The sequence below is a fragment of the Moschus berezovskii genome, chromosome 17, assembly GCF_049115385.1.
Source record: "Moschus berezovskii isolate FMDL1 chromosome 17, NW_MosBer_1.0, whole genome shotgun sequence".
Classification (NCBI taxonomy): domain Eukaryota; kingdom Metazoa; phylum Chordata; class Mammalia; order Artiodactyla; family Moschidae; genus Moschus; species Moschus berezovskii.
In genome coordinates, this window is record NC_142476.1 from 4,671,332 (window position 1) to 4,685,272 (window position 13,941).

At 54.7% G+C, this 13,941-nt stretch overlaps 1 protein-coding gene across 11 annotated transcripts in view; it reads right to left on the bottom strand.

Annotated features, from left to right (window-relative positions):
• Window positions 1-1,014: 1,014 nt before the first annotated feature.
• Window positions 1,015-13,941, bottom strand: part of PLEKHA6 (pleckstrin homology domain containing A6) — a 139,148-nt gene continuing 126,221 nt past the window's right edge. For 7 of the 11 annotated variants that reach the window (XM_088845123.1, XM_088845120.1, XM_088845118.1 and 4 more), the window contains 8 exons: window positions 13,606-13,735; window positions 13,301-13,407; window positions 12,291-12,467; window positions 10,733-10,900; window positions 10,512-10,645; window positions 9,869-10,014; window positions 5,148-5,271; window positions 1,015-4,552 (listed from right to left, as the gene is read on the bottom strand). In XM_088845123.1, the coding sequence (XP_088701249.1) occupies window positions 5,156-5,271; window positions 9,869-10,014; window positions 10,512-10,645; window positions 10,733-10,900; window positions 12,291-12,467; window positions 13,301-13,407; window positions 13,606-13,735 (978 nt within the window). In that variant the 3' untranslated portion in view covers window positions 1,015-4,552; window positions 5,148-5,155. The remainder of the gene's footprint in view (window positions 4,553-5,147; window positions 5,272-9,868; window positions 10,015-10,511; window positions 10,646-10,732; window positions 10,901-12,290; window positions 12,468-13,300; window positions 13,408-13,605; window positions 13,736-13,941) is intronic. The other 4 variants (XM_088845121.1, XM_088845117.1, XM_055420078.2 and 1 more) reach the window with 2 other exon arrangements.

Below are 13,941 nucleotides of genomic sequence, written 5' to 3' on the forward strand. Positions count from 1 at the left end.
ATGCTACTAGCCCTTTAGGGATGAGGTGTCCAGAATTCAAAACCAGCCATTAGAACCAAGCTAATCAGGCTCGCCTTCCTATAGCCTCTTTCTTGAACCATGAATGCCACCTTCTATCCCCAGATATCCTGCGGAAACCCAGCAAAGCCTGCTGCTGTCCTGGGTTCATGTTCACTCTCCACCTGCTTCCCCGTAGAATTCACAGGGTTTCTTAATTCTCACTCCTCACAAACAGATTTCAAATTGAGCAGCTCTGTGAAAGTCCTTCACTAAAGGATAACCACTGAGTGCCCGCCGCAAGATGTGGCCCCATATCTCTGAAGCTAGATGAAAAGAATTCAGGCAGCCTTCCTGATACCAACCCGCACCCTGACTTCAGTGGAAGGTTCCAGGGTCTAAAGCATCTGATACTTCCATTGTTCAGGTTCTTGGGACAAGTCTTGATCTGGGATCACGTGGATCAAAAAGATGACAGTGGTGTTGACAACAAACCATCATCCCTAGTTTGTGGGGAGGTCCCATCCTTCTGAGAATTCTGGGATTCCTGCCTGGGAGGGAGGCCAAGGTAGGCAGCCCACGGCTTAGGGGGAAGGGGTGGTATGTGCTTCCCAGGGCTCTTAGGGAAGGCCTGGCCCCAGGCCTCCTCTCCCTTTCTGCCAAGCACGTAAACTGCCATGGACCCCAAGGCCAGACACTGGCAGACATGGACACAGTGCCAGAGACACACCACTTGCACAAACCATTCACTTCCTGTATTGGGTTTATACAAACTTGCAAGACACAAATGCAGAGTTCACTGAGTGCTTCGGTACCTATATCTATAAAAAGAATGCTGCTGAGAAGGAAGCAGGCTCTCACCTGTCGGTCAGGAGGCCCCTCCCTGGGGAGGGGCTTGTTGGCTAGAAAGATGCTAACGGGCTGCTACAGAGCCCTGACAGATGCTCACTGTTTATCTAACCGTAACTCTTCTTCTAAGGTCACTTTTATACTAAATAAAGACACCAAGATCATAAATTTCCTTGTATAGTTTATTGTCTAATACTAGCAAATCAAATTGGCCCCAATATGTGCATAAATAGACATATGTATATATACGTATATTTCATATTTTCCTTAGTTTTAAGAGCTGCCAGGTAAGGGGCTGCCTAAAGGGAAGGGAATTACTTCTCTCTTGCTATAGTCAGCCCTGCTCCAAGAGCATCCCTCTCACCAATGCAGGTGAGCAAGTACGCATAGCCTTCAACCTCAGAAAATCTCTAAAGTGACAACATTAGTACTTGATTACAGCCTCCTGGTTATTGTTGAGGGAGGTAATGTGTTAATTGGGAAGGCCCTAGATTAGTAACCAGGGCTTTCCCCAGGTGGGTTACTTAGCTCTGGGCCCCCACCCAGGCCCTCTTCATTCCTAGCAAGATGCTTTAGGCTGGGAATAGGGTGCCAGCAAAGGTCAAAGTGGGAAGCCAGGCTTCAAATGCTGGCCAAGAGCTCTGTGCTAGGTTCCAAAACCTTTGATTCCAGATCTGGACAAAAGACTTCCATTCTGCCCAAATTCTTGCAAAGCAAGAGCCCCTTGCCCACTTTAGTAGTCACTAAGCAGTTTGGAAGGCTGAGCTGGCTTAGTTCAGGGCCCCAGCAGCAGGAAAATCCTGGGCAAGGCTGAGATGCACCTTTGTCCTTCGGACCTCAGGGCTGACTTCACAGTCTGGATGCCAGACTGGGGTCCCATCCCCTTAACAACGGGCCCCAGAAGAAAGGTCACAGAAGGAGGCAGGTGCCACAGATGTCACCCAGGCCAGACAGGAATGTCACCCAAGTGAAGAGGAATGTGAGAAGCCCAAGGGACTTGAGTGTGTCTGCCCCGAAGGACCAGAGACGTCACACTGTTTCCACTGGCCGTTGCACTGTATCCTGGGTCCATCAAACAACAGACCGACATTCTCAGTGCTGTTTGGCATATTCCAGCAGGGTGATAAAGGGGGTGGTCCAGGAGCACATCTGGGGGGTGTATGCCTGCAAGGGTCTGCTTTTGTGCACACAGCTGTAAACAGTTCCTTCAAGAAGGTTCACATTCAATAACCCTAGAGAGTCATCAAACGTTGACAGTGTAATAAATCCTTAGACGGGGACTGCAAGAGAATGTCCCACCCTGGCAAGATCCTCTCCAGCTGAGTTCTGGGGACCAGCCCTGGGCAGACTGGGAATGGGAAGGAGAAGACTGCTGAGGAGGAGGGAAGGGTGGAGGGCTGGACCGAGAGGCAGCCCCCCAGTCCCTCACACCGTCTGCCAACTCCATTCAGACATTGCACATTTTGAAAATAGATTTGCTTTTATAACAAAAACGTAAAATAGATCTGTCTTAAAATAACGCCTCTCCCCTTCTTTGGATCAAAAGGCATGGGGCATGGCCGCAGGATGCTTGGAATGATGTGGAAAGGAAAGGAGAGAAAACAGGCCTGGGAAGGAGTTCCAGGAAAGGATCAGATGTCCAAACAAATATATATAAATATATTACATATGCATCTGTAATATGATAATCTTCACAAAACATATATTAAGGCATGTAAAGCAACATAAAGAACCAGCTTTATGAAAAAGAGGTGAAAGAGAGGTCGCAGAGGGGCAGACATCAATCCTTGGTATTTCACATGTATTTCTAAAAATATCACTTAAAAAAAGACACAAAGAAAGGGGAAGGCATGGAAGGACCCCAAAAATCTGCTTTTTATGGATGGACAAGGTGTGGGAGAAGACGGAGAAGGGAGAGAGGGTTACCTGGGAGCTGATCCCACCTGCCAGTCTATGGGGCAGAAAGGACAAGTTTGGGGTGCTTGAGCTGTGCTGAAGATGGGAGATGCAGCCAAGGGCCACGGTTACAAAAACCTGCTAGACGTGAGGGGAAGCGAATCCTCCTGTCTGCAAACCCTCAGAAGCACGAGCATATCCTAAGCACCTAGAACAGTGCCTGGTACATAAAAGGTGCTCAATAAATATTTGTTGAGTGAATTGCCAGCTTTACTTGCATATGAACCATAACTGTCCCAGCCATGAAGGAGTGGAGAGGAATTGCTAGAAGATGAAGTAATCGTTCTCAGGGTCGCTGGAGGTCAGGTTGAAGTCTTGGGGAAGCAACCCTGGCAAAGAGAAGGTCTAGGGGCCAAGGGTTTTCACTCTGTCTCCTCCATCCTCTATGGCTACATTCATCAGAAGGTAATGGAGTGGAGGGACAACAGGCTTTGCTCCTGTCTCTCCACCACTGGTCCCCCGGCTATGTAGGGTGCGAACGAGCCACGCGAGAAGGGAGACCCTCCTACAGCTTCAACTTGTCCCCGTGTGGGACGCCTGGGATTGAGAGTAGGGCTCCAGAATCTGGCCTACCAGGTTCAGGCCACATCTGCTCTCCTGGGGCACACACTCAGCTGGCCCACAGCACATTCCAGGGGGAAGGAGATAAGACAGTGTCACAGAAACGTTTAGGGAAGGCCCTGTGGCTGACCACATGCTCCACACCCTGACCACCCCACACCTTCTGGGCTTCCAGCAGGACCAAGGCAGGTCCTTGTCTCTGCTCCTGACCCCAGGACGGGGAGGCCAACATCAGGCCCAGACCCAGAAGGAGCTGTCCCCCGCCCGCGCTCCCCGTGCCCTCAGCCTACACCTCCGCCCCCCGCAGCGTGCTCCGTGGCGGGTCCTTGAGCTGGCAGCCCCCGGCCCCGGCACAAGCTGGGGAGAGCAGAGCTGTCGCTGGCGCTGCTCTGGCGCTAGCCTGAGGCTCCACCCCGGGGAAGCTGACCCCATTCCCTTTCCATCCGCGTCCTCCCCTCCTCCCCGTCACCTCGCACACGAGCCCTGCCGTTCCCTTCCTCCTGCCTTCCCGGGACCCCTCCCCCTCTCTCCACTACCCCTTCTCAACCTGCCCCAGACACTGCACACACCTGCCGCTTCCCACCCATGGCCAGCGCTCCCCTCTGGGGGCCAAGGAGCCTCTCCCATCTCTCGTCAGCTTGTCTTTGGCTCAGGCAGGGTGGTCAGTCTCCACTGGACCCCAAAGGAGCACCCAATAAACAGGGATGTGCCAAGACCCTGGGCACTGCTGGAGAGCAGGGCGGGGCTGATGGAAGGGGATGACGGCAGGCCCCGCTCTTGGCATCGAGAGACGAGTCCTAACCTAAGAGGGCCCAGGGTGCATTCCCCACCAGGGCATCTTCTCCACCAAGGAATGTTCCAGCAGGGCTGTCACAACCCCAGCCAGGGCCAGAGTGAGGCTCCCTGTGCCGAGGGCAGCAGACAGGATGGCACTCCTCACCCTGCCACCTGACACCCCGGCCTAGGGTGACCATCTGAGTAGCGAGGATCTCGGGGCCGGAGCCCCGGGGGTGTGGACACCGCAGTGTCCGTGCTGCTGTCGGCGGCGACCCCAGCCCCTGGCCTGGCTCCCCGCAGCACTCCTGCAGGAATGCAGGGGCGGGGGCCCAGGGTGGGCAGTGGGGCAGAGGCAGGCTTCAGAACGTGGCTCTCTGGAGCTTCACAGCGTTGGCTTCAGCCAGGGCTTGCACTGGAGGAGAGAGACGCGGGTGAGAAGGCGCTGCACAGGGGCCGGGCCCTCCAGCCCACCCGCCCTGAAAGAAGTCTCTCCTGCAAAAACCACCCCCTCAACCCTGAGACGGGGGGACAGAGGAACAGAAGTCAGTTCTTGCTCAGCTGCCTGACACTGAGGGGCTGTGTGCCAGGGGGAAGGGACACAGCCTTTGCCTAGAGCTATCCGGGGCCACTTTAATTTACGGAAGACCTGGGCACATCTGGGAGAGATAAGATCTGGGAGAAGCAGCTTCTAGGGGCTTCTGAGGCAGGGAACAGATGGCAGGCTCGCAGGCCGACAGGAGGTGCAGGGGTGGGGAGCTGAGGCAGGCCTCTGTCCTGTCTGTTCCTGGAGACGCAAAGCCACTGGCACCGCAGCCTCCTGGGAGCAGCCCTGCCAGCCGGCTCCAGCCTAGCACCGCGCGGGACTGACGGACGGAGGGGAAGAGCGGCGAGGCGCGCCAGGGCAGGGAGAAGCAATGGCGGGCAGGATGGAGGGTGCAGGCGGCTCGCGGGGGAGGGCAGGGGTCCCGCTCCCGGGGCTGGATGAAGTACGGTAGAAAAGTGCTTACGTCAGAGCTCAGACCCGCATGACATGGCTGCTGTCGGCGCCCCGCGGGGGTTCAGACGGTAGGGGGTTGGCTGGTGGAGCCGGGGAGGCAGGGGAGGTGGGAGGGCTTGGGGTGGCACATTGCACTGGAAACAGAAATGAACAGGGCAGTGAATAGGGGCTGCGGTGGGGAGGAAGGCGGAGGCAGGAGGCCGGGTGCCCAGAGCAAGCGAGGCCCTCCTCCACGCAGGGAGCAAGGCAGGAGGCAAGCAGAGAGGAACGCTGAGCTTGGGCATCTGTTCAAGCTGAGCAGAGCTGGTTCCAGGGTCGCCATGGAGGAGAGCACGGGGCCCCAGAGGAGGCCTGGCCACATCCAAGCTCTGCTGAGAACCAGGGTGACTGGGGGCGAGGCCGGCCCCTCTGAGCCTAGGGCTCCCCTTCCATCTGCGCAGCGGCTGCGGACAGGGTGAGTGAGGGGCGGCACCTCAGGCAGCGGTATCACTGATGGCCGAGGCTAACAGCGCAGTAAAATCACACTAACCCAAACCACCGGGCCCTCGTTCAGTGACTCAGCGGAGTGACCCCGTGTTCATCGGGTCCACGAGGACACAGGCTCCCGATGGCCTTCAAACCAGTCTGCTAACTTCGACTGGACGGTTCAAAAGCGATTCCCCACTGTCACCTGAGATCTCCTTTCATCCATCCAGGAAAGGCCAACTTCAATCTACCTCTAAACACATCATTTAAGCCCGAAAGTGGTGACATTTGAATTAATGAGATTTTACTGTATTATCATTCTCTTCCATGCTGAGAACAGCAAAGTGAAGGGCAAGGAAGGAGGAGTCGCGGTGTTAGGAGCAAGCTCTGCAAGTCTCTAGACCCCTGTGCTCCCTTGGTGTGGCTGTGGGAGCCTCACTCAGGCTCCGAGAAGAACCAGACCTGGGACAGGGTCACACTGTCTCCCCAGGAGAGGGGCCCTGGCCCCGGACTTCCCAGACCCTCGCTCCCACCCTACCTGGGCCCTCGTCACCGTCCCTGGCCTCTGCACAGGAGAAAGGACCTAGGCAGCCCCGCGGCACATCTATCCATGCCCACAAACATACAGAAGACACAGCGCACTCCCTGGCAGAAAGTGATCCAGTCTGCATGGGCCCAGCAACACCACACCGTTCTACTCAGCGCACACAACTCACGTGTGTGTATGGGCACGGCTGCACCCACGCCTTGAACACAACCCAACACACCTGCCACTTTTCACACAAATCCATCCACAAACACCTTTGAAGCACGCATTCATGTGCACACCCGCATCACAGATCCAATGGTTAGTTGTCTGGTAACTTCAACTCCTAAGAGTCAAAAAACCAAAACCTAAGCAAGGAAGATCTTCAGTTCAGTCGCTCAGTCGTGTCCGACTCTCCGCGACCCCATGAATCACAGCACGCCAGGCCTCCCTGTCCATCACCAACTCCCAGAGTTCACTCAAACTCATGTCCATCGAGTCGGTGATGCCATCCAGCCATCTCACTCTCTGTCGTCCCCTTCTCCTCCCGCCCCCAATCCCTCCCAGCATCAGAGTCTTTTCCAGTGAGTCAACTCGTCGCGTGAGGTGGCCAAAGTATTGGAGTTTCAGGAAGATCTTAAGGAAGCCAAATAGATGTTACAATGTACATGCAATAAAGCTCTTACAATTTATTCATTGAAGAGTTCCTTGGAGTCCAGATAGTCTTATTTAAACACAATTATGATAGGTGTTGACTGGCTGGGTTTCCAGCCCATGAGAGATTAGAAACAGGAAACTTAGGAGAGGGAGACAGAAGAGGAACTGAGAGGCCCACTGAGGCAGAGCTGAAGGCGAGAACACCTTCTGTGCAAAGGAGACACAGGAGCTTTAAAGCCTTCACAGGCTGGGAGCATTTAGCAGGGCCACAAACAGATCCATATGGATTACAGACCCCAAGGACCCCTCTTCCACAGAGGTCAGCAAAATAAGGACGTTTATAGTGATACTCTAGTGGTGAAGAACCCGCCTGCCAATACAGGAGATGCAGGTTCGATCCCGGATTGGGAAGATCCTCTGGAGGAGGGCATGGCAACCCACTCCAGTATTCTTGCCTGGAGAGTCCCCATGGACAGAGGAGCCCGGCGGGCTGCAGTCCACGGGGGCGCAAAGAGTCAGACACGACTGAGTGCCTTAGCACACACACATGCACAGTGACACTAGATGAGCGAGAACAAGACAGACCAATCGTGTTAACTACAGCCTCTTTAAGAGGTCAGAAAGACACTGAGCGCAGACTACGAGTACGTCCATCAAAAGAAGCCCACGTGCGCAGCAGACAGGCATGGCACAATGTGCGACTCGAGTTGTGCGTTCACAAGTACTACCACGCCTGCACGCATAAATAATCAGTCACACGCGTTCACGTTCGTGAGGCTGTGCTCCCTCCATCCTGCACACGCCGGTGTTTTCACAAGAGTCCCACACACACACTGTGCACAACACACACACACACAGCCGTGATCATCCACCACACTGCAAAGAGAGCCCAGCACATGCAGACGTGTGCATTGTTAAGCACCACCTCCACCTACATACTGCACACTCAGAGCGACAGTTTCCCAAACACCACCGACACTGATAAATAATGGGTCTCTGCACAACACCCATAGACAGTGTGCACACACAGACACACTCCTATATTTGCAAACATTCCCTAAACACACACATCACATATGTGAATACACACACACACACGTACCTACAACCATGACCCAGTACAGACACTGTGATGACATCACACCACATGGACAAACCTAGTATCGCCACGTCTGCCGTGTACTGCACACCAGGAGCACCGACAGCGGCTACAAGCTCGCTGCCCAGCTCAGCACCCACACCGCACGCTGCACTCAGGCCCTAACTGCACCCCCTGCCCGCTGCACCAGCCCACGGGCACCCTCGCCCACACAGCGTCTGCCGTGCCTGGCAGAGCCGGGCTCTGGGAACGTGAGCCACAGGCCGGGGTGGTGGGGACAGGGTAAGTCTGAGGTCTGGCCAGGCCACAGCCATGTTTTAAATAGTTGGGGTTTTGGCAAAAGCAGGGTGACCATTTGCTTTCTGCACACAGACTCTGGAATGTAAGCCCATGTGTATCAATCTGAAAAGCCAGGATGAGTTTTGTTTTCACAACCCCTTGGGTAGGGGAGCTGTAGCAGGGAGAGCCAGCGGCTGGGGAGGGGCAGAGGGAAGTTTTAATAGTGCTGTCTGTTCTAACTCTTGAAACAGGAAGTTGCCTTTTGCCCAGAGCATGTGGAATTTGATCTTTGGAAGGTTTGGGTTCATTTTGTAGCTAAACTACAGGGCAGTTGACAGAAGCTTCCTTGCAGCCAAACTTGTTCTGCTGCCTTTTGCCTGCAGGATGGGGCTCTCTGAAGCCTATCACTTCTCTTGCTTTCCTCTCCTGACAACTGAAAGCTTGTTTCTGGAAGATCTCCAAGGACTTTCCCTGGCCACCCATTCTAAAGTCCATTTATACCCCAACTGCTAGTAGGTTCTTCCTTAAAGCTTACTTAGATCCCTTTTGCTGTATCTCAAAACCCTTTGGTTTCTGAAAATATCCATATTTAAACTAGCTACAAAAACCACAGAAGGCTCCTGCTTCTACTTTAGCTGCTGCTATTTCAACTAATAAGACTGCCAGCACCAGAACTCCTGCTTCGACAGCAGGGGAGCATTCATCGAGCAGTTTCTGGGCACCAGGCACGGTGCTAGGTGCTCAGCACGCCTTGCTTGCATCCTCACACCACTAGACAGGTATTTTGGTTTAAACTTTACAGACGCAGAGAAGAGCCCTGCGTCACTAACATGAAAAGCCTCTCCTTCCTCTGTGCGTCTAGCCACGGTCCTAACCTGACACTCTCCCGGGGCATCAGAACTGTGGCCAGCACGACTAGCGTCATCACAAGCCTGGCATCCATCTAGGGCATTTGTCTTGACTGGCCTTTGGAGCCTTCCCCTCTCCATCCGAAGCACCTTTGTGTTGAGGAAGAGGGAATATTCATGACTTGACCACAAAGCCTCCCACTCACAGAGTTTCTTCCATTCTTCCCAATTACATTCTCCTCTTTTCCAGGGTGCTTCCCTTCAGGCTGAAGAGAAGTTAATGCTACTGGCTACAACCCCATAGTGTCCACTAAGACCCACTAGCCTTTGTATCAGTGTGAAGTCAGCTGCTTACACTCATCTTTTCTTAGCAGGAAAGTGGGTTTGGGTCAACAGCCAAGGTGGTGACTGTATTGGCTATTTGTACCATCTTCCCTTTTCATTTCTGCTATTTGCCTGCAGCACAAATGGGAAGTCAGAGAATGCCCTGGAACACTGGCCCTTGCTCCGCCACTCTCTGGCACACACTTTTTATCTCCCCATCAAGCTCAGTCATCACCCCTTCTCTGGGCCTTTTCTGGACCTGTGCAGGTACAGCGGCTCCCTGCGCTCCCCACATGGCCTCCGGCCACTCCGCCAACCAGCAGCCAGGCGGATCATCGTGACTCCGAGCTCCCAGATGTCAATGACTCTGGTCCCTTCGCTCCCCGTGAGCCTAGCACAGTCCCTGGTGCTCAATAAGCACTCATCCTGACCTCAAGGAGCACCACCCTGCTCTACGCTTGCCCCTGCCACACTGCCTCCCCTATTCCTGGACAGCCGATCTCCCTGGCAGAGCGAGGCCCAGCCCCTCTCACCAGACAGCATGCGGCCTCTGCGGGAGGCCTCAGTCGCCAGGGCACAGGAGATTTCAATCCGCTTCTCCTGCTCCTGCAGCTGGCTCTCTGAGTCCTGGGGTACGTCCACAAAGTCCCCCTCGCCGGCGGGCACCACGTTCTGCATACTGAAGAGGCACAGACACACAGACATGGAGGGGGCAGGATGGTCCAGCTGGCTTGGGGGCCTGTGGGCTGAGGGTGGTGGGGGTCCAGGGGCCTGTGAGTGTGCCAGCCTGTACCCTGGGGTGAGTAGGACCCTGGCAAAACGCATGTCAGGACCCCTGCCTGAAACAGTTCAAAACGAACTAGAAGGTTTAAGAGAACATTCAGGGCAGCCTTGATGGGGAAAAGAAGTCAGCAGAGGGCAACTCATCCGTTTGTCTTGATGAGAGCACATGCATGAGCCCAAGAGGTCTTTGTGGCACCGAGGGCTGCGTCACCGACCCAGCCACGTGTCTCAGCCCAGCCTGCCGCCTCGAACCACTTCTTCCACGGTGGGAGGCTTGGGAGACACAGCCACATGTGTCTGGCATGTACATGTGGGTTCAGTAGCACGAGTGCCCTCGATGTCCTGGGTGCCAGGGCGGGCGGAGGAAGTAGATGTTCACCTGAGGCCTGTTACCTGGACTTGGCAATGAGCGTCTTGATCCTCTCCACCTTCTTCTGCTTCTCCTTCAGCTCCTCTGGGCTCAGGGGCGTGTCGGGCTCCAGGTCAATGTACCGCTCAGGGATGAGGACTTTGTCCGGGGTGGAGAGCTGTGGAGAAACTCGGTCACCGCCTCAACTCCCTTCTGCAGTCCCCGCCACCCCCACCCTGCGCTGCCCTTGTGGGACGCTGCTCACCTCCTTGTTGATGTCCACGTCATAATGCTGGGGCTCCAGCTCCATCTTGCGGAGCCGGGCAATCTCCTCCCGCGGTGTCTCGTAGGCCTGCCCGCCAGGCTCCTCGGCGCGTAGCGCCGCCTCCAGGTTGGAGATGTCTACCTCGTGGATGCTGCGGTGGCGGCGCACCTGGGGGGGTGGGCGGCAGAGTCGGCCGCGCAGGGCCTCTGTCCCGCTGCCTCCAGGCAGCCCCAACCACGCCAGGGTCCTCACTGGCCCTGCCCAGCACGCCTGACCTGGCCACCACCCCGCCGTGCCCAGAGCAAGGCTACCCTCCTTCCATGGAGCTGGTCCAAAGCCTGCTCACCTACACGGGGGTTGCCTGCCCCTCTCCACCCTCTCACCTGTGTTCACATCCCGTGCCACATATTCTGAGTGACGGAACCAGTGTGCCTTACATGGATCTCTAGCCTTATCACATGAAAGAAGGGCAGGAGTTACGGGTCATAATTTTTCTGTATTTCTGAAACTTAGTGGAAAGAAGTTAGGCCCATAGTTTGGGCTAGTCTTAGCTCTGTGTGGCCCAGAGCTCCTTAATTTCTCATGACTGTTTCCCTGGTCTCTAAAATGGGGACAAAAGCCCGTCTAGTCAAAGCTATGGTTTTTCCAGTGGTCATGTATGGATGTGAGACTGGGTCCATCAAGAAGGCTGAGAGCAAAGAATTGCTGCTTTCCAATCGTGGTGCTGAAGACTCTTGAGAGTCCCTTGGAGTGCAAAGAGATCCGATCAGTCAATCCTAAAGGAAATCAACCCTGAATATTCATTGGAAGGACTGATGCTGAAGCTCCAATAATTTGGCCACCTCATTTGAAGAGCCAACTTATTGGAAAGGATCCTGATGCTGGGAAAGATTATAGACAAAAGAAGGGGGTGACAGAGGATGAGACAGTTAATTAGCATCAGCGTCTCAATGGACATACATTTGAGCAAACTCCAGGAGGTAGTGAAGGATGGGGAAGCCTGGTGTGCTGCAGTCCATGGGGTTGTAAAGAGTCTGACAAGACTTACTGACTGAACCACAACAACGATGGGGGCAATACTTCTAGTCCAGTGTCCTTGAGACGACTAATGAGAGGAAAGGGCCTGTGACTCGTGCTGTACCATGTGCTGGTGCACGCTGAGGATTCCCATCAGTCACCCCCAGCCCAGTGTTAAGCACACAGGAAATGCTCTAGAAACATGGACAAGTGATGGCTACTTCTAGGTTGTGGATTCTGTACTATTTTCTATTCAATGAATTCTGTATAATTCAGTTCAACTAAAATAATCAAGGCATTTCTTTTTGCGAGTTATTTTTCTTCAAACACGAAAGAGGCAAACACTTGCTGCAGTATGTCTTCTGCCCAGCATGGAAGAAGCTTCCCCAGGTCTCCCAGCTGCCTGGTTTGGGTCTGTCCTGGCCCCTCCTTGCTGAAACCTCATCCTTCCCTGGGCCCCTTGGGCTCAGGTTGACCATGCCTGGCGGTGGGCACTGCTGGCAGATGCCAGGCCGTGTCTGGGGGGCTAGGAGGACGTTACCACTTTGTAGGCGGGCCGGGCACCGGGGTCGGGGGCCGGGCTGGCTGGGAGCTGCAGGCTCCTCCGCTTGTCCCTCGCAGAGCCGCTCTGGCGCCGCCGCATGCGGTCCATCTGCTCCTCCACGCTCATTTTGGCCTTGCCCTCACCGGGGAACACAGCACTCTTGGGGCGCTCCTGCTGCAGGGGAAGGACAGGGCTCGGACTGGTGCCCTCCCCTGCCCCCGGACTTTTTATCTGCCCAAATCCCTTAAAATTTCCCTTCTCTGGGAAGCCTGCCTGTAATGGGTTACATAGTGAACCCCGAAGGGTACGTCTAAGTCCTAACCACAGTATCTGTGCATGTGACCTTATTTGGAAATGGAGTTTTTGCAGGTGTAATTAAGCTACGGAGCCCAGGATGAGATCATTTTCAATTGCGGTGTGTTCTAAATTTAATAGTGGATGCCTTTATAAGCAACAGGAAAAAGAAGACATATGGAGTAGAAGGTGATGTGAAGGTGGGGCAGAGATTGGGGTGGTGTGTCTACAAGCCAAATGTTGCCAGCAACAACCAGAAGGCAGGAGGGAGGCACAGAATGGGTGTTTCCTCAGCCTGCACACACTGCCCACCTGTGGACACGTTGATTCTGGACGCTGGGCTCTGTAATGGTGAGGGAATGACTTCTATTTTCAGTCACCACATTTGTGGTGTTTTGCTAAGTTCCTAGGAAACTAACCCAGTGCCTCTGGCCAGCACATATATCTCTGACCATTGACTTTTGCGTTTGTGTTTCATCAGTGGCACATTATAATAACTTTGCTAAATATGATATCTTGATTATGCAGAGCTTCCTCATCTCATGACGAGTTTCCTTGAAGAACTCCCCCGCTTCCCTTCTTCTGTCTTTTTCTACCTCCTTCCTCTAGCTCCGGACTTCCTGAACTGTGACAGACCGGTGGACACACAGAGGCTGTGCACTCCCAGCCCAGCTCGGCCGCCAAGCTCTCAGGGCCTGCAGGCGTGCACTCACCCGTGAGGAGAGGCCATTGGTGAGCCCGCTGGCACTCCTCCTCACCACCCTCGATGGGGTCACTTCTTCATCGGTGGGTGACTTGGTCCGTGGGGGTACGATGCCCACTGCAGGGAGACAAAGTGGCCAGTGGGTCCTACTAAGAAGGACACAGGGCAGCCCGCTCCTCAGAGGGGCTCGGCCCCGCCCACTGCAGAGGTGGAGGCCCAGGCGGGGAAGCGCTTCCTTGGGAGTGAGCGAGCTCCTCTCTGGGCTCCCCTCTGGTGCAAAGCCTCGCTTCTAGGGGACAGCGGGGAAGGGGGTACCTTTGTTGAGAGCCGCCTGCTTCTCTGCCTCAACCTCTTGCCTGGTGGACACAAGGCTGATGTCTCTGGAGGTGTCCAGTGAGGGTGTCTGTTGGGGGTCTCTCTTGCTTTGCTCGTAGCTTGCCTTGGGCTAGGGAGAAAGGATGAGAAGATGGATGGATGTTGCCAGAGGAACCGCAGAGAACTTGGCCCCTAGTGGTGATGCTTTGTTTTGCGGTGGTTGGAGTGTCAACCTTTGAAAGAAACGTGGAGCAGGGAGACTGTGCACTCACTGCCACGTGGGAAGGATGCACTTGAGCCTCCCAGCCATGCCAGTGTTGGGCCCTCTTGTGGGGT